The 20,376-nt window shown below is 37.2% G+C and overlaps 1 protein-coding gene across 2 annotated transcripts in view; it reads right to left on the reverse strand.

Annotated features, from left to right (window-relative positions):
- Positions 1 to 20,376, reverse strand: part of col2a1b (collagen, type II, alpha 1b) — a 47,127-nt gene that overhangs the window by 25,768 nt on the left and 983 nt on the right. Inside the window, exons 2-18 of one of the 2 annotated variants that reach the window (XM_086087032.1) lie at positions 16,360 to 16,569; positions 13,989 to 14,005; positions 12,610 to 12,642; positions 11,658 to 11,690; positions 11,530 to 11,583; positions 10,172 to 10,273; positions 8,787 to 8,867; positions 6,395 to 6,439; positions 5,130 to 5,183; positions 4,539 to 4,592; positions 2,777 to 2,830; positions 2,374 to 2,427; positions 2,226 to 2,279; positions 1,392 to 1,436; positions 818 to 871; positions 696 to 740; positions 236 to 289 (exon numbers count right to left, since the gene is read on the reverse strand). In XM_086087032.1, the coding sequence (XP_085943158.1) occupies positions 236 to 289; positions 696 to 740; positions 818 to 871; positions 1,392 to 1,436; positions 2,226 to 2,279; positions 2,374 to 2,427; positions 2,777 to 2,830; positions 4,539 to 4,592; positions 5,130 to 5,183; positions 6,395 to 6,439; positions 8,787 to 8,867; positions 10,172 to 10,273; positions 11,530 to 11,583; positions 11,658 to 11,690; positions 12,610 to 12,642; positions 13,989 to 14,005; positions 16,360 to 16,569 (1,043 nt within the window). The remainder of the gene's footprint in view (positions 1 to 235; positions 290 to 695; positions 741 to 817; positions 872 to 1,391; positions 1,437 to 2,225; positions 2,280 to 2,373; positions 2,428 to 2,776; positions 2,831 to 4,538; positions 4,593 to 5,129; positions 5,184 to 6,394; positions 6,440 to 8,786; positions 8,868 to 10,171; positions 10,274 to 11,529; positions 11,584 to 11,657; positions 11,691 to 12,609; positions 12,643 to 13,988; positions 14,006 to 16,359; positions 16,570 to 20,376) is intronic. The other variant, XM_086087033.1, reaches the window with a different exon arrangement.

The raw sequence follows: 20,376 nt of genomic DNA on the forward strand, positions 1-20,376 counted from the left end.
ATAATTTTTCTATGGAGCCCCTAAAGTGACATGGGATTAAAAAAATCTATTAAAATATGTTTCTTGTCCGCGCAATATGCAATATGCATTTTATTAACAGGGATCATTTCACTTAATGATATTCGTTCAACAAACAAACAAAAGATGTTTCAACAAGATGTTCAAATATTAAATGATAAAGTAAAGTGTGTCCGCAGAGACAACGAAGAAGTTGTTCAACAACTTTGGGACTGACCTTTGAACCAGGCGAGCCAGGGAAGCCAGGAGCTCCAGAAGGCCCGACTGGGCCCTAACACAAGGGACAAAAAAACATGGACAACATTTTTATCCCACATTGTTGTGCAATAAATGTAAATTTAGCATATTTCAATAAAAAAAAAATAATGAAAATTTTATTTTCTGATCTTCATTTTGTCTTGTTGCATTTGCTTTTTAAATCTGACAATAGTACATTTTATGCCATTAAAAAATAAAAAAAATAAAATAAAAATAATAATCTCTCCCACAGTGTGTTGTCTATATGTATATCCAACAACCAAAACGACTTGACTCGTGATTGGACTAAAAAGCAGTATAACCTACAAACTTTGCTTTCCGTTAGACAACATCCATGTAAAGTTTCCAACTTGAAAAATTCCCACAATGCAGACAGGATGAACAAGGCCATCCCGTCTTTAACATGATTGGATACCTACCGGGGGACCAGCAGGGCCGGGCAACCCATCATTACCACGGGCACCCTGGAATGAACAAAACAAACAACAAGTCAGCACATGTCAGATGAAATATTGATTGCTGATTGATTTGAGGCACTCACAGCAACACCACTAGGTCCAGGACGACCTCTCTCACCGGGAAGGCCACGGGGTCCCTGTGGAGGTGACAATGGTCACAATGGACTTATACACATTTAATACAGAAGACAGTAGAAACTAAGCTGCAATAATATTAGCCTTTTTTTGTGTGTGCAGAGAATAAATGATATATGCCTGTGAGTGTTGTTTCTGCTTGTGTGCAACTAAAAGATGCTTAAAAGTTTAGAATTACCTTAACATCTATGCTAGTTGTGTTAGCCCATCCATGGAGTTTTGCATTGTGTGTTAGCATTTAGCTAGCAAACTTTCATAAGACAGTTATCTGGTTCAGTTCACTGAGTGTATCTTTGTTTTACGCTTAGTTTGCAAGGAACTTTAAACTGGAAGTTGTAAAAAAACAGCTTGAAGAAGGCACTTGCTCTCTTTTTTAAACTGTTGCTTGTCACTGCCGGCAAGCTATAGCAAATCATAGCTAACTCTCGTAACATACATTTTTTGCTGGCAATTCAAGACAAAAAATCAAATAAAAAATTGCATCTCAAAAAACTAACGGTACAGTATTGTAAACATACATACCATTGGTCCAGGAGCTCCGCTTTCTCCAGAAGCCCCAGCCTCTCCCTGCACACAAGTTACCATCATCGTTATCTTTACTTTTCAGTAATCAGATAAATTTTTTGAAAAATATTTTTTTAAATATTTTTTAGGGGGGGTGGGGGTGGAGTCCACTTTAAGATAAGGTCAGGTGTACTTTATGATAAAATCAGATTTTTCAGGCAATACAATATATATATATATATATATGCATTTTCAAGACCAGAAAATAATTCAGATTTTTAGGAGGAAATCGTCCCCCCCCCTGACAAAACATCATAATCATAATACAAATACAAATATTTTTGTGGGGGAGAAAAGAAGAAAGTTGCATTAAAAAAACACAATCATATTTTAAGAAATGTGTGACTTGTGATTCTTATGACAAGTCCCAAGAACAAATGCCCTATGTTTTCAGTGGAAAGCAATTATTTCATTATTGTTTTAGAAAAAAAAGTCCTTTAAAAATAAAAATTAACTTGTATTTTAATTAAAATAATTCAAGACAAAAGTCAATATTGAATTCAAGATAAGTCAGCTTTTTTTTTTTTTTTTAAATATTACAATAAAAATAGAAAAAACAACGAAAGAAAAAAAAACGCCTGTCACACCTCTCATACATTTATTTCTGAATAATGTCTGTCTTAACATATACTGTAGGTTGCCTTTAAACAACTTTATTTTCAGAAATTAAATGGACTTTTGTTGGAATTTTTTTCCCCACTCATAGGCTCTAGTACCTCTTTGTGATATATGGTGGGGTCCTAAAGAGTCAGTAAATGGTAAATAAAATGCAGGTAATAGATCATAATGTACCTTTGACCCAAGAGCACCGGTCTCTCCCTTTGTACCATCAATACCAGGGTATCCCTAAAACAGACAGAGGAAACACAATGAATAAACAATACCTCACTCATAAAAACGTTATAAAGCATGAAGAAGACCCTGAAAAACCCTGACTGACTCGATGTCCCTTGATGCCAGGCAAGCCGGGTGTTCCGGGGAAGCCGCGAGCACCCTGCAAGAGAGGATAACATGAAGAAAAGATGATCACGGGTAGACCTTGACTTGGTCTATTGGAAATGTCAGCCTGTTAAGCTGAACACAAGCTAAAATATTATAATTTTATAACAGATGGACAAAAAGGTCAATTGTGCTTTCTTTATCTAAAGGAAGATTATTTAATTGTTCTTGCTGTCACTATAGATATAGATAGATGAACAAAGATATGTTTGTTAATAAATAATAATTTTGAAACAAATCAAGTGAGATTGAGAAATTTCATGGATGAGCTCTCACGGGCACACCGGTTGGGAATCACTGTCCTAAAAGACGCCTCCCACCATCTGCAGTTATATTCCACTCACCTGAGGTCCAGAAGGTCCACGCTCGCCTGATTTTCCAGGTTTGCCAGCCTCACCCTAAATCATAAACAAAAGCGTAAAAAAAGGAAAAAAAAAGAGAAACACTATAAATATGGGGAGCCTCTATACAATGCTACTTCCGATCATAATTAGAATTATTGGGGAATTAGTGCTCCAATTATTGCTTCTCGCGGACACATAGTTAGATACATTTAATGTCTGCTGCCATCCAGTGACCAAAATGAGAATTACATCTTGGTGTTTGGAACCTCCTGATAAGGACTATGGAAAAGTATAACCGTGTTGGTTGTCAATACATTTGTAAAATGTGTTAACATATATACAACAATTGAACAATTTTTGTTCCATTTTAGGCCATTTCGAAACCTATCACTAGGAGCATTGTGTGTTCAGCTCATGGGAACTATAGTCTAAATTCAGAAAATAATAACAAAACAAAAAAAACATACACAATTGTATATCTTAGACAAATTAAAGCAAAACCAAATACAAAAAAAAAAACTCAGATAAATGAGATTCTCAATGCATAAGTATGTAGTATAAATACATAAGACAGTAGTAAAGATAATAGTAGTAGTAAAGTCAATTACAAAAATAAATAAGTCCAAAATTAATCAAACTTTAAAGTGCTTATATTACTAGTTACATTTTAGGCAATTTTAATATTCATTATTCATAATAAATTAATCGAAAAATAATAAAACTAAAAACTACAGTATATAACAAAATTACCAAAATAAAAGATATATATATATGAAAAATGACACAATAATAACAAAAATGCATACAAATATTTACAAAAAATAACTAAATAAAATAAAAATAAAAATAATTGCAAACCCCAGATAACATTTCAGGCCATTTTAGCAATTATTATTAATAATTACAACAAAAATGCAAATATTTACACAATTTAAAGATAGAAATAATGAAGTAAAATACAACAATATCAAAACAACTACCAAAGAACTAAGCAAAACATCTACCTCTTATTTCTTGCAACATTTTACTCCATTTTAAAACTTTCAAGTGCATTTTGACTGCAGGGACTTTTGACTTTTGAAGTAGGAACTTTTGTAAGACCATTGTTTGGAACTGGAGCCCCCAATATGTTTGTATTTTGGGGTTGGCTCTGCGCTGAGCTTGATTGGAACATTTGAGTTACAGGAACTACAAGAGCTCAAAGTTCTTGCAACATTGAGTGGAAATGGGTCTTAATAGCTGCTTTTCCATCAACAAGCCCAGGCCTGGGTAAAGGGAGTTCTTGGTTGTAAAAGTTCTGCAGGGAATTTATAATTTGTGTTTCCAAAGTGTCTTAGAGTTCTCGGTAATTAATTCAAATGAGTTTGATGACGATGTAAAAACAACCCCCCCAACCCCACCCCCACCCCAAATCTCAAATCAATCAGCGCATATGGAGGACCAAAACTGCCTAAATGTAAAATAAATAAATATTAATTTAAAAATAAATGTCAAAATAAATACAAAAATAAATATACAAATATAATTAAATATCAATCAATAGATAAAAACGCTCTGCTCTCACATTTATTTATTTAATGCTGCAAACGCTCTGCCAGGACAAAATGTTATTCAAATGAGGGGGCGGTCCTCAGACTATATATATATATATATTTAATTTTTGAAAATTCTTTTTTCATATCCGTTTTTATTTTCACAAACTGAATTTTACCGAGGTAAATTGAAAAGAATGATTAAAATTCAAAAATTTTTACACACTCACGTCATCTCCAGGTTTTCCAGAAGGTCCTGGGGGTCCACGGGGTCCCATGGAGCCCTGTAAACGACGAGGAAACAAGCACAGGTATGAGACTAGGATACCACTGGCATTGTGCAGCCGTGCAGCTTTTCCCTTTTGGCGAGCTTTGATTTTAATCACACATAATGAAGCAGCGTCAAGGGGGGAGCGCAAGATAATCCCAAACTCCGGGGGGGAAGATTAGCGCAGCCCCCGGGTTCAGTCAACCTGCTGAGGGATCGGGGAAGGAACGGTTGGGGTCGTGTGATTTCTGGAAGCTTCATTTGGGGTAAATAAACGGGAGGAGGAAGCTAGTAGTGCGGGACTAAAATGACAGGGAGACTTTTTAGCATAAATCAATAAAAGCAACACAGATGTTATTACAATTTGCACATGGACATTTGTGGAGCTCAGCTTTCACTCAGAAGTCGAGCAAAATGGGCAATTTGTCTTGAGGAGATACCATAGGGAGGAATAGCAAATAGGTGGCTGAACAGGATAAAGGACGGTTTTACGCTCATAACTAGAATATATACAGAAGTATAATGTGTGTGTGGGGGTTGGAATGACACTCACAGCTTGTCCGGACTCTCCAGCCTCTCCTGGGCTGCCTTGGAATCCTTGAGGGCCCTACACAAAGACACACAGACATGTTCAAAATTTCATGAATGAATGAATGAATACGTTTAGCAAATGACTGCTCTTTTCCCTATTTTTTTTTAAACAATTTAAAAAAAAATTAAATACAAAAATAATAAATAACAATAGAAAATGCAAATACAAAACATACAAATAATGAAGGTGTTACTTTAATACAATAGATAAAATAAAATTGATAAAAAACAAAAGTAAAAATATAAACTGAGCAGCTTAACCAAAATGAGCTAATGTATCGTCCAATACTGTAATAGTACTAATAATAGTACAATAGTAACGACAAACAATAAAACAAAGTAATTCATGAGCTAAAAAGTAGAAGGATACTAAAATAAAACGACCATAATAAAAAAACAAAAGTTCAAAAAAATAAATCAATAAAAAAGTAGGACTACAAAAAAATAAATCTAAAGAAAAATTATGAAACAGTATAAGTCAAGTTAAATAAATACAATAAATAAGTAAAAAGAATACACAAAATAAAATAAAAACGACACCACAGTGTCTAAGAGTTAGCTTGCGAACGTTGCATGACCAAACCCAGAAAACAGGTTAGCTGTGATTGGTCGTTACCTGAGCCCTGAGGCACCGTGATGTAATTTTCAGTCGACAATGGCAACAATATCCACAGGCAAATATTCTTTATCCTCTATGAAAAATGATTAATAATACAGCATCTTACTGAGTCACAGACAGTAGCAGCAGTTTGAGTCTTATTGTACTGCCTCCTGGCAATAATGTTTTAAATGAAAAAAATTGACCGAACTGCATTATCATTAATCAAATGCAGTGGTTGAAATACACCGATAATGCAATGGAGTCTACACACAGGATTTGTTTTTTCCTCCTGAAAGCACCTGGAGGTCTCTAAACATGAAACACATCCTTATACCGTACATCAAATCGAGACCCGTTTGTGGGCATCGCCTGCCTAATGTTTTCCCTCTGCAGTCTGGGAGGAACCTACGAGGCCTTCAGGTGAGGACGAGGAGGTGAAAAAGACCAGGACGGGGGCACCAGACATTAATTGTCAGGTGAAAAAAACAAAACAACGAGGCTTGCAGCTGGGAGTATTCCACTCACCTGCCACTTTGTAAACACACTCATCTCTTCTTGCTGGAACTTATGTGTGTGTATGTGCCAGGAAGTGACTGTAAAGTGTATACAGTAAAGTGGGTACTTACAGGAGATCCAGTGGGTCCAGGTGGTCCTCGGGGACCCATTGGGCCCTGGAAAGAGAAAAACGAAACAATCAGGAATGGACAATAGTCACGATTTCATTAGGTACACCTGTTCACTTCCAATATGGCAAAAAGAGAAAGCTCACATTGAGTTATAAAAGTTTGGGGATTTTCATTTCATTTTTCCCAGTTACTTGTAATTAGTCTTTCGTTTGTTAGTTTTTTCAAAAATACTTTGTTTTAGTTTTTATTAGTTTTAGCTTTTTTTTTTTTTTTTTTTTTTTAAATATAGAGTATCTGTGGAGTAAAAGATTAAAAACAGAGGTTACTGAGTAATGTGTAATTAAGTAAACTCCAATTCTTAAACAGCTATTCAACCTTCTTCAATATGGCCACAGTGCAATACATTTGGTATCAAACCCAAAAGCTCATTATTAAATGAATTGAACAAAGGACACTACTATTATAGTTAGTTTTTAATCAGTTCTATCAAAGTAAATGTTAGTTTCAGTAAATTATTGTTTGTGTAAAATCACTTTCATTTAAATTTTTCATTTGTTAAGATTGCATTTGTGGAAAATGACTTGAACAGCAAAAATCCACCCGTTTTTTATCCATCTCAGGGGGCGGCCATTTTGTCACTTGCTATCGACGGAAAATGCCATCACAGTTGCTTAGGGCTCAGGTAACAACCAATCACAGCTAAACTTCAGAAAACACGTGAGTTGTGATTGGTCGTTACCTGACCCGAGCATCTGTGATGTCATCTTCTCGGCAAGCGGCAAAATGGCCGCCCCCTGAGGTGGATAAAAACGGCTGGATTTTGCTGCTTAACTCATATTCCACAAACACAATATTAATCAGAATACTGTGTTGAAATTCGTATATGTTACATGTTACATATTGTAACCAACGTTTTTTGGGTTGACTTCCATTTTAAAGTAGCAATTCTACTTTTATCAGTCGTTTTCAACACAAGTTTCAAAACTTTGACATAGTGTGATTATTTTTGCGCCCTCTGTCAGCGACAATTTGAAGCCCACTTACACCTTGTCTTTTCAGGTCTTGAGCTACACTTCCTCCACGTGTAAAAATAATAATAATCATCATTTGAAATTCCACACTGTCATTCATCCTCGTTGTGCATCTCTACAGCTGATCGTTGAGCAGCATGTTTGAACTCTGCTTGACTTCTTTTAGGCGGCGACACGGAAGGAAAAGCAAGACAAAGGCGGGTCTACTCGTTTCCCTCAGCAGCAGGTGAGATTCCTGCGACTCATTTCTCTTCCGCTCAGCCTCAAATCCCTCGCACCCCGACCACTTATAACGCTTAACATGAGAAAATCACATTCTGTGAAGGTGATGAGCCAAACACTCACTTTGAGGAAAAGACACGTGGAATTAAGCGTTAACAAGTTGTTTTTTTAAATGGTCAGTAACCGTAGACAAGTGGTTAGCAAATCTGGCTCACAATTGTGACGTTCTGGGTTTGAATCTTGGCCCCAGAATTCCTGTGTGGAGTTTGCATGTTGCGTGTGGCTCATACGTAACGCCAACGCCATTGATGAGTCATTTATATTTTTCGATGGGGATGCGTGGGGGAAGTTCTGCTGATGGAAGCAACTTCACCGACGCACAACCACCACTAGGTGGCAGCGATGCACCATTTTAGATATGAGATCAGCCCAGTTTGTAAGTCGTTTTCATTTCGTAGATTTAGGTTTTGCAAAAAACCTAATGCTCTAAAATGCTTGGCAGTGAATGCGTGTCACAAAATGGATGGAAGTTCTTCAAATATTTTGAGAGTTAAACATACTCCCATATAAACACACCTTTCAGAATCTTGGCTCAGCTTTAAAATAATTTTAAAAAAAATCATATAAACGTGGCACAGTGATTCTCAGAAGTGAATGAAAGTCACCTTTGAGTGTGAGTGGGAAGGCTTCACCACTGTGGCTTGAGGATTATCAATGGTGCTCTGTAGTAGTACTTCTGCATATACCGTATGTGTGTGTTTAAGAGGGTCTCAGTAGCAGTGTTGTTCCACAGTGTGGTACAGGTCGAGGTCCAGCGGGTGTGTTTCTTGATTAAATGTCACTCTCGCAGATTGACTAGGAGCCAAGGTAAAGCCACTGGTCCGGCCCTGAACTTTTAATTCCATTTTGCAGAACCTTTCCAGGTAGAATAAGCTCCTTTAGTTGAAAACTTTCTGCTTTCTTCTGTTTCCTTGATCATTTTAAATCTCTTTCATGATGATGATGTGTCCACCTCGTGAAGCTCCTCCGGTTCAGATGGTCAGCTAGTGTCCCGATTTTTCTTTTCTTTTTTTAAAGCTTTTTGACACATTGACAAGGGCTCGCAAAAAGAAAGAAGATGAGGAAAGTTGCTGGCTCACCATGGGTCCTTGCATCACGCCCATCTGAGCGCCGCCGCCAGCCTTCTCGTCAAAGCCACCTGCCATCTGAGCAGCAAAGTTCTGGGAAACAAAAGAAGAAGCATTTATAGACTTTAGAACAGTGAACAAGGGACCACCTGCCATATGAGCAGCAAAGTTCTGGGAAACAAAAGAAGAAGCATTTATAGACTTTAGAACAGTGAACTAGGGAACTAGGTGAACTGATTAAACAGTTCATAGCTCTTGGCTTTTGGCTATTATTATTATTATTATTACTGTATTATCATTTTTTTACATATCAACACAGTACGAAATGTCAAGGATAATGACATTTAACCACCACTGGCCCCCCCCAAAAATCAACTGATTTTAGCTGCTTTTTCTCTCTCTGTTGTATAGCTAAACAAATACTCAAGGACAAAGTATTGTAAAACAGTCAAACGTTCTGCCTGTAATTAATATCTTAATTGTTGTAAGGACCAAAAATAAGTTATTTTATTTATTGTATTATTTTATAATTATTTGGCAGATTATTTTGTAATTAATAAAATTGAATATTAATTTTAATTAATGCCATAGCACGTGATGTTGTGGAGTCTGCATGTTAAATGTGTACTTTTCCCCCGGCGTTCAATAAATGGCTAAAAAGTTCATCGACAACGGTGGCTTTCCTTTCCCACGTGCAAAGACATTACAGATTTCCGTTATAGACAAGTAGATACAGAAAAAAAATTGTAACATAGTGAGGCCGGCAGGTGAACTGCGATCTAGCAGTGGGATACTGTATACTGTAAGTACACCTGCATAAAATAATGTAAGTAATCAGGTGACCGGATAACTAGGGAGGCTTAGGGTCTGTCTATAAATATTGAAACGAGACAAGGCTGATGCAAAACCCCAATTAGGGTAAAGCTGGAAGGAAGAACCGATTAATTTGTACAAGGATAAATGAGACACAATCGAAAGCGGGTTTCTTGACAGATGGACAACGTGGACAACGTTTTGCCTTTGTCATCTTATGATTATGTCTTTTGTAAAAATTGCTGATCATTTCAAGGATTCACCATAAAAATCGCTGATCTACGCTAATATTTAAACATTGTTTTATCTTTTATTTCCCTTGTACAGTACAACTCCAATGACATTTATAGAGCAATGAAGTTGCTACAGTAAAGGCTAAACTCCCAATAGTGGCCTTGTGCCGAGTTATTGTGATTACATTCCGATTACATTTCATGGTTACCATTCATCTCTCCTTCACAGAGTGTTTTTGCAATAACACCTCCACTTGAAAATTACATTCAAGACCCCAATTCTCCTCCAAAGAATCTTCTATTGTTTTTTCCCCCCCTTTCTTCTGTTCCCGAGCATTTCTGGACACTTACTCCTCCAAGGCCAGGGGGTCCGTTAGGTCCTGGTGGTCCAGGGACCCCAGGGTTTCCGGGGGTGCCAGGCTCGCCATCTCTGCCACGGGGACCGGGTGTTCCCTGGAATTAATAGAGACAACAATTTACGATAAAGAGTTACTTTACTGCCGTTCTCTTCAGCTTTTAAATATTGTTGTCCCAGAAACATTGATTACTGTACATGAAAAAGTAGTAGTTTAGTGTAGTGGTTCATCCAGTTTAAAATACAAAGCATAAAAAATTTGATCAAATATATAGTTGCAATATTTAGAACCCAATCATTTTATTCATAACTAACTAGCATTGATATGTATGTTGCCATTATTGTATAACAACATAAATCTCCCTTATACCTTACTTGAATGAGTCAATATCTTAATAAGGTGCCTGTGTGTTTTTCCAGAGAACTTTATATTCATTTTATTAGGTGTTTTTCTGAATGGGTTTATATATCCGTTGATATTTCACTATGACAGATTGGACATGTTAACTACTTGATTCATTTAGCCATTTTCAGCAATAAAAAGTTCATATTTTGCCACTTGCTGTCGACTGGTAACGACCAATCATGGCTTAGTTTGTGAATGTCACATGACCAGAAAACAGGTTCAATCGACAGTAATGTCACTGCTCTATTATGAAATGTGTGTTTATGTCATACAGACGAAAGAAAATGTATTTCTTATCGATAGTGCTATAGAGCATGTCACTGCTGTAACTTATTGTTGATATTATGCACCTTGCATCTGCATTGTGTTTGTAATATAATTTCACTAATGTACGTAACGTTTTGGTAAGCATACAAATATTTGCAATATGCTACTATTCTGCTTGTTGTTGCCAAGCAATGATGATCAAGGTCTGTTCTTATGCACTGGACTTCATTCCATGTAGCACTACATTACTGCTGCTGGTGGCTTGCCATCAATCATGCCTCAACCTTGACCGTATAGCATAATAAGTCATAAGAAATGAGTAAATATCCTCTTTAATGACATGTTCAGGGAGGCGGATGATAATTCATGAGTTTGGACCAGACTAACCGCATGTGTTGACAAATCACAAGAATGTGCCGAGAGGCAGCCGGCCAAGTGTTAGATTTGCATATGAACGAGAACACATGATGGAAGACCGTGTAAATCGGGTTTACATTTGAGCTTCCGACAGGCCAGCTTGTGTTCAGCAAGCCTGGCAGACCCCACAGCTTTAAAGCAAATGACGCGAGTGAATGAAAGGCTGCCTTTCTGCACACAAATGTCAGGCCATATCACCTTAAAAGGTACATACTGTACCTCTTGGGTCTGTTAAGAAAACACACACTAATAAAGCAGACTGACCTTCTCTCCCTTCTCTCCTCTGTGTCCGCGCTGTCCCTGTTCTCCTGGGGGGCCCTGAGAAAGCAAGTCATGTTAGATGTAAAGATGACTCATTTCATGTGCAGTGAATGAATGAATGAATGACAGACCATTGGGCCACCCGGTCCTCTTGGTCCTACAACCTGTGTTGTAAGAGAGAAAGGCAATTAGAGAATGCAATTTAGGTTGAAGTTCTGCATAAAAGCATAAACAATCAATCTAGTGTGATTAATTAAAATGTTTTTTTTTAAAAAAAAGTAAAATGGGAGACTTAAAAAAAAGAAGCTTAATTTAAAAGACGGGTACATTTTTTAAACATATCGACTATTTGGGCATTTTTGAAAATGTGGAATACAAAAAAGTATACGGTATCAGGAATGTGATAAATACTTCACAAGATGTCTTGGGTGAGCATAACAGTTTGAAGTTGGAATGTTTTGAATCGATTGAGAATTAGTTATTTCAATGGGATTTATTTTAATAGAGAATGTGGAAATGTGGAAAAGTCCGAATTTGGAGAATGTGTAAAAATTGTTCTCAAGAAATCTTGAATTTTTATGATTTTTTTTTTTTTAAAGATGGGACAGTCCAGATTAGAAATAGGTCCTAAATAGGTTACAAAATGTGGAAAGAGTAGCGTGTTGGAAAAACTGCCAGGAACAACATTGTTTATATGCTTATTTTTCATGGTAAAAAGTACAACAATAGCAATGAGTCCCTCAACATTTTTTTGTAGAGCTTCAAAAGCTTTCCACATTTTGGATGTCTTTCCACTTGACAACAAGGGGGCATTATCTCTTCCACCCCCCCACACTAATCAGAGAGCAGACTCATTAATGGCCAACCTCTGAAGGGGAAAGCATTTAAACGAAAGTTAGGATAAACAATTCCGTTTTTATTTGCCGCCGCAAACTAGCGTGCTCTCAGAGGGACAAAGCATTTCCAGGTGCAGACCTTGTAAGGTTTGGATAACAATTGGGGCTTTCTATCACACCGAGGACATACCAATATACAATCTTATCTCATAATCGGTGGGGTGATCATTGAACGGCGTTAACTTACATCGGTAATATCTCCAGGTTCGCCTTTCTGGCCCTGTGAGACAACCCAAAACAAAGAAAAAAAACAATAACAATAGGATTAACACATATTACTTAAATTGCATTGAGTATTATGGTTATACTGCATTTGTTCATTTTCGACTCTCACATTCCAAACACATGCACATTAGGTTCATTGAAGATTCAAAATTGTCGCTTCTCGCCCAAAGTAAGCTGTGATAGGCTCCATCTCACCTCTGACTAGGGATGCCACGATATCGTTTGTGATATCGCGATATTAAAAATGCCACAATATTGTCGTCGTCGAGTCACGATATTAAAAGTAGCACATCTGTTCAAAAAGTCAGGTTGATTTACATTTGTGCAGTTCTAGAACCCTCTGATGGCTAGTTTTTTGTGCAGTTTAATTTTCATAAAGGATGTTTTGGCCCTTCTATGTTTAAAATCCACGCTAATTGTCAGATGAAGCGGAATGAAACGAGTCAATGTGGAGGAACTCAATGTGTGTTATCAGAGATTGTAGGCGGTTTATATGCATTGCTTTAATGTACAAAAGCATAATATTGTGTTTTTTTTAGTATGAGCTCATTTTCTTACAATATTGTGACCTTTTTTAATATCGCCAACCTCCCCACAATATCGTGATAATTATTGTATTGTGAGCTTCACATCATCATAATATCATATCGTGATCTTTGGATATCGTTACATTCCTAACTGTGACCCTAATTAGCAGTACAAAAAAATGGAAGGATAGATTTGTTGAAAATGCCGCACCTCAAATACACACCTCCTCCCCTTTGGGATTAAACTAGGCGGTGCCACTTGTTGCTTCATATTACCTTTACTTTGTATGACGTTCAATACTGCAGCAGACATGTAAAGCTGTAAAGCTGAACTTTACAACTGTCAGTGATGTAAGCGATGATAGGTAAGAGTGCAATAATTTTTATAATCATTACTTGAGGAAAACGGTCATAAAAGATACAGAATAATACACAAAATGCCTTTGCATTATTGAAATGAAAATCTCACTGGACCCACAAATGCAGCGCCATGCAAGAAATAACGCCTGGCACCTCAATGTCTAAAGCAGGGGTGATCAAGTTGGGTCCTCGAGTTTTCCATGTTTCCCTGATGCAGCACAGCTGAATCTAATGATCAGCTAATCAGCAAGCTTTGCAGAGGCCTGATAACGATCCTGATCATAAATCAGGTGTGTTAGTGGAGAGAAACATGGAAAACAGGCTGGATAGGGGCTCTCGAGGACCCAATTTGAACACCCCTGGTCTAAAGCATTTCAGCACCAGGCTCAAAAATGAACACAGGGCCTTCATTACACACATACTGTGCATGCACACACGCACACGCAACGCTCACCTTAGATCCAGGCGTTCCTATGACGTGGCAGTAAAGATGAGAGAAAAAGTTAGCACACAGGTAACAAACAATACAAAAATAATACATCTTAAACTTCTCAACACGCTGATAACCATTTTTTCTCTCCCACTTTAAATCCCCTTGCAAAAATGTGATATTTTGGTACGCCCAATTGCCCATTTGAACGTTGTTGACTCTCCATCTTAAGCATAAAAGCGTTAAAGCAGAAAGCGGATGTTTCGTACCATATGCCGGGCAGCAGGCAACGGTGAGAAGCACAAAAAATACATGGTGACCCCCAAAAATGTACTCACTCTGACATGCCATATACATTTGGTTTTGATATATGTATTTATGGACATATATACAAGCCTGATGTGGTTAAGGAAATATTTTTTTTTTATAACTTAACTGCATTAAAGTAAACAGTCTAATCCAGTCCCAAGTTGTACAAGTACCACAAGTGGTACGAAGACTCCCTCTAGTGGTACATGAAAGAATCACTGAATTAAATGTTCAAACTGTGCATGTTACTGTGGCTTTTTGTTGTTGTTCTAATTCTAATTAATAATTCCAGTGCAATACATTTTTAAAGAACAATTCAGTTGTATTTAACTTTTAAGTAAAATTAATTTGTGGTCATCTTTCATTTCAAACATTTATTTAGGTACAAGAACCGCTGGTCTAAACCAAAAAAATATTGGGCAGTCAAAGAGTGATTACGTTTTTCGGGGCACGTGTATGTAAATAATATTGTACGTATTGTTGCTCTTGCTTGAAAACAACATTGAAACGCAATCACTCAAAGGGAGGGAAATACATTTGCACTGTCCAATGAGAATCATATATATATATATATCAGGATTCATAGGTCACGATTCAATTCGATACCGATTAATCCCGATACGAATCTTTAAATTGATTATTGTGATTTTTTTTACTCAAATTTAGAAAATACTAATCAGTAAACTTGTATATGTACACTGTAAGATTTGTATGAACATTTATTTATTTATCTGAAAATACAGGTTGCAATCTGTTTCATGTTTGAACAGTACTGAAATACAATATTAATTAAGGCTTAATGTTCCATTAATATAACATTCTTCCATGCTTAATGTGTAAATCCTAACCCTAAGTAAGACGTTTTGTTGAATATTCCCATAAAAAAATTGATGTTTAGAAATCGATTGGGCCGCATATTGAATCAATTCGAGAATTGCGCGCTGTAATATCGCGATATATTGCCGAATCGATTTTTTCTAAAACCCCTACTAGCTTCATTGAAAACGCTAAATTGTCCATTGGTGTGAATTACTGTACTCTATACTGTATACAGCTAATTGGTTGGCGACCAGTCCAGGGTGTACAACATATCTTGCCCAAATGCAGCTGGAATCGGCTCCATCTTACCAGTGACATCAATGAGGATAAGTGGTATCGAAAATGAGTTCCATTTCAAAACTCTGAAAAACGTTCTACTTTTCAATGGACAGTGATATAAAAAGGACATTTTCTCATATTGACCTTAGAAGTTCTACTGCCAGTCAACAAAAAGAGAAACCAGCGCATCTAGAAGCCAAAAAATGAATAAATAATGCAATTTACCACTGCTGATACAGTAGCTGTAATATTGCTGCCATTATGTGTTGCGCAGTTAACAAGCATTCATCGCTGGTGTCGGGCCGTCACATTTGGACAAATTTCAATTTTTTTCCAAGATCTACATTTCTCAGTCCACACATGTGAATGCTATTTTTTTTTTTTTTTTTTTTTTTACAAATTACTAACCATTCTTAAGTGTTTAAAAATAGTAAAAATGTTGGGGTCTCCTGAAAAGTGATGATAACGGAGGTTCGAGGCTTCCGCCCGACACCAGCGATATGAGCTGAAACTATAAAAGCGTCTTATTCAATCAACAGGCAGCCACTTGATTTCACTCATGCTTCCACCAGTTTTTTTTTTCTTCTTTCAAATATAAACCTCATTCATGAAGCCCTTAAAACAGGGGCTGTCACAGTTTTCTCCCCACATCTGACACACAAAAAGCAGCGAGAAAGTGAAGGATGTGAAGGAGAAATGTGAAGCTGCGTCTCCTTGACTTGAGGTATTTCCTTTAATGGCTCCCACATGTTTTTTTTTTAATACCGTGTAAAGACTATTCCGGCAAGGTAGGGCCAAGGTGAGCTTGTGGAAAAAAAGAAGAAAAAAAACTTAAGGGAAGCATTTCAGTGAGATCTCTTCTTCTTTTTTTTTTGCCATGTCTTTACTTTGAGGGCCAAATAAAAAAAATAGCCTCAAAGTAAGCCACATGATCCCGCAGTGGGTGGGTAATTTATTTATGAGAGGATTGAGATAAATAAATTACAACCAATGGGCGGCGAAGGGTCAGCGGCGCAGATGGGGCAACACTCTCCGAATGGGATTTCGGGCTTGGGGCAGTCTCTGAGCTCCTCGCAGACTATTTCGTCGCACAGGACGGTTCCGGTGTCGCACACGCAGATGCGACACGGCTCGGGCTTCCACACGTCCTTGTCGCTATAGCGTTGGCCGTCCTGCAAGCAGCTAAGAGCATCCTCCTCTGCGCCGGCCAGAGGGCACGGGCACCGGGGCAGGAGGAGGATGAGATTAAGTGACAACATGTTAGCATGATGGTACAGGTGCATCCCAATAAAGTTGAATATTAATTGAAAAGCTCATTTGTGTCAGTAGTTCAATTCAAAAAGTGCATTCATTCAAGAAACAATGCTTTTCAAAAAGGCCAATTCCTGTCACCTAATTTCTATATTGAAAATAGTTGTGTTCATTGATTTGGGGTTTACTCACCAACACACTGAATATCAAGAAACATTTCACTATGTTTTGTGAATCTACTGCATAGCTAGTTGAGTGTGACTTTTTGAATGGAACTACTGAAAGCTGGGAGGCGTTTTCTCAAGGATCCACTCAATAATCTCAACGCCAATTACACAAAACCAACCATGTGTGCTCATAAATGGCATAAAATAATAAATAATAAAATATTTTTTTTAAAGTGAGAAAACGACTTAAAAATTATGTGAACAAAATTTGAACGAATAATTTTTAATACAGTACTTACATAGAAATATGGTCAGGAATCAGAATAAATGATCATAAACTTACAACAGATAAAGATTTTTCCAAAGTAAAGTCGCAATATTTCATTTACAAGTGAAAGACAAGTCACAAAAAACGACTTGATTCTTGTAATACTGCATTCAGTCCCCCCCCACCCCCCAATTAATTAATAAAAACAGTAATATATTCTTGCCTGGAAGATAACAGATAACCCTGAAATCTGTTTATAACGTCTGTAGCATTGCCTGGTCCCTATATGTGAGTAAGCACTTTTTGAATTATAAATAACAGAGCTTCATCTATGGCAAATTATTTTGTGGACCCCCCAAACTACGACTCCCGACCCCCCGTGTGTCCTCAAACCACGGTTTGAGAAGCCCTGTTGCAATTATATTGAGATGCACCTGTACTGCATATGTTGGAAACGGCAAGACACTTACCAACTGGTCCTCCTCACACACACACACACACACACACACACACACACACACACACACACACACACACACACACACACACACACACACACACACACACACACACACACACACACACATCATAAACACGTCATCCAATACATAAAGCTGATTCCATAAGAGAAGTGAAACATTACATGAAAAAATTAAAATTAACATTACCGAATGAACAATACTGAGCTCTCTCAGGAAAAAAGAAGAAGAAAAAAAAGAAACACTACACACAACTCAGTGAGATGAAGCGCAGTTCGACACAATTGCAACCATTATAATAAACAGCTGAACTAAGCATTATTATCTTTAGAGGCAGTTTTGCGCATGTGTGCCTAATTGTTGTTGCTGGCCGCTCAACACAAACAAAAGTGTCACACTAATTCGCATTTCCAGCATGTACTGTTAATGCCAAAATGATTCACATGCGTGAAAATGTATTGGGTATCTCCAGTCTGGAAGTGACAAGACTATAAGAAGTTAAAATGTCCTTCATATTCAGCACCATTTCCAAAATAACATAACCAGTATGTATATATATATAATATATAATATGTAAAAGTAAAATGAAAAATATCCCCTCTTAACATAACTTCTTAGAATCACATACTCACTCACCACAAATTACGTATCACATTGTTTTTTTTTAACAAACACCAATTAATCCCATTTAAAGTCAACCTATGGCATGACCACTGGGTGGCAGTGTAACGTTGCAGGATTGAGCCTTATAGGAAGTAACTTCACAAGAGCTGGAGGCCATGTGCAAAAAAAAAAAAAAAAGAGAAAAAAAGAAGTTATATAGGGCCGGTTTACATTTATTGGACATGAGAGACAGACTTGGCATTCAGATATCATCTGATATCTCTCAATGCTGCTACTGTACATTAAAGGATCCAACCCCCTTCGCCAACAATGAGCTTGTTGGTCCTTTGTGGCGTTGCAGTTGATTTTTCCACTCACAGATGCTTTGAGGGGATACAGAAAAGCACCCCCCCCCACCCCCAATCAAATACAGTAGCCGTGTTTATCTTTTGGGAAAGTGCTCAGGTGGAGGTGACCTAAAGAATGAATGAGGCCTTTCTGGAGGAGTGCACAGAGCGGGCAATTGACTAAGTTATTATTGCCTTGCATAAACACAGCGTGCGTTTTTCTAAGCCCACATGGTGTGCCGGGAGTTGCGGGGATGGTACTTGTGTAAGCTTACAATCTTTTGATGAAATATATATTGTGATGATGCAAATCGGACACATCTCTCTCATGTTGGCAACTTTGCTCTCTAGAAAAGAGAAGGTGGGAGGGGGGGAAAAAAAATGAAAAGCATAAAGTGTTCCCAGGTGCATCTTGAGAAGCTGTTTTCCATCTGATGCTGTCTGGTTAGTTTTTTTGTTTTTTTTTGTTTAACTAAAAGGGTCAAAAAGTGACCCAAGCCTCCTCAAATGACTTTACTACTATTCTCCAGCCAAAGTTTTCTTACATTAGTTAACTGTGAGAAAAGAAAAGGGTGCATTATCCTACGTTTTGGTGAAGGTAACCTGACACCTGACTGGCTTTTACGTTGGCCCATTTTAAAGGTGTAAATACACCTCAAAAGTTCTCTTGCTCCAGACGATAACAAAAAGCCTCTGTCTTATATATTTTTTTCCACAATCATCTCTTGCTTGCACGCAGGCCGACTTCCACATTTTATGGCCGATCCTTAAAGCAGATGGAAAACTTGCTTATGGAACATTATTCCTGGAGCTGATCCTTCACTCTTAAATCTCGCAGATACTTTATTTGACTTTAGAGGACTTAAGGGACAATTGATGCAATTATTAATGGAATGACGTTCATTTCAAATTTGCATGCAAATCACTGGTGAACTTGAAATGAGGAGGCAAGCTCGGATTCGCCTGGATGCCCTCTGACGGCAATGGAATGTGATCACTTTTCACCAAAGGCCCTTGAGCCTGACCACCTTTCACTTTTTTTGCCTACCCCTCCTCCTCCTCACGCTCAATATCTGTGATTGTCAAAGTATGATACAGGGGCTCTCTCTAGTGGTATGCGGAAGGAAGGATGGATGGATAGTAGTGCTGTCACTATCAAATATTTTTTGAATTAATTAATCTATTGATTATTCAATCGATTAATCTGATTATTTTAATTTTGCATTTAAGTGTATCGCAAAAGCTTTTTTTTTTTTTTACTTGATTATTGTTTATTAACCAGTGATTGGTGGTTATTTCGTATTTCGTAAATGTATAGAAAAAAAAGAGGGGGGGGGGGATTGATGTACTATGTTACCAGTTCCGTCATTTTTTTTTCCAAAGTAAGAAGAGATGTTTGTAAATGTCTTATTTTGAAATCAGTGAACAATTACTGTTGACATGCTAAAATCAGAGGATTCGGACAAAAAAAATAGTTTACTCGATTATTAAAATACTTGTCGATTAATTTGATACACGATTAATTGACGATTTATCGATGAATTATGACAGCTCTGATAGCTAGAATTGTCGATTAATCGAATAATTTTGACAGCTCAGATAGCTACTAGAATTGCCGATTAATCGAATAATTTTGACAGCTCAGATAACTAGAATTGTCGATTAATCGAATAATTTTGACAGCTCAGATAGCTAGAATTGTCAATCAATTGATTAATTTTGGCAGCTCTGATAGATAAATATTGTAAATAGATAGATATTATAGATAGATATTATAGATAGATATTATAGATAGATAGATGTCCAATTGTTTAAATTTAAAGTACAACAGAATCATTTGGGCCTCCTATGCTACAATCTTCTAATGTTGGTCACTATGGTGGTATTTGA

The sequence above is a fragment of the Leptonotus elevatus genome, chromosome 10 (assembly GCF_054856555.1).
Source record: "Leptonotus elevatus isolate MCC_2025b chromosome 10, RoL_Lele_1.0, whole genome shotgun sequence".
Lineage (NCBI taxonomy): Eukaryota > Metazoa > Chordata > Actinopteri > Syngnathiformes > Syngnathidae > Leptonotus > Leptonotus elevatus.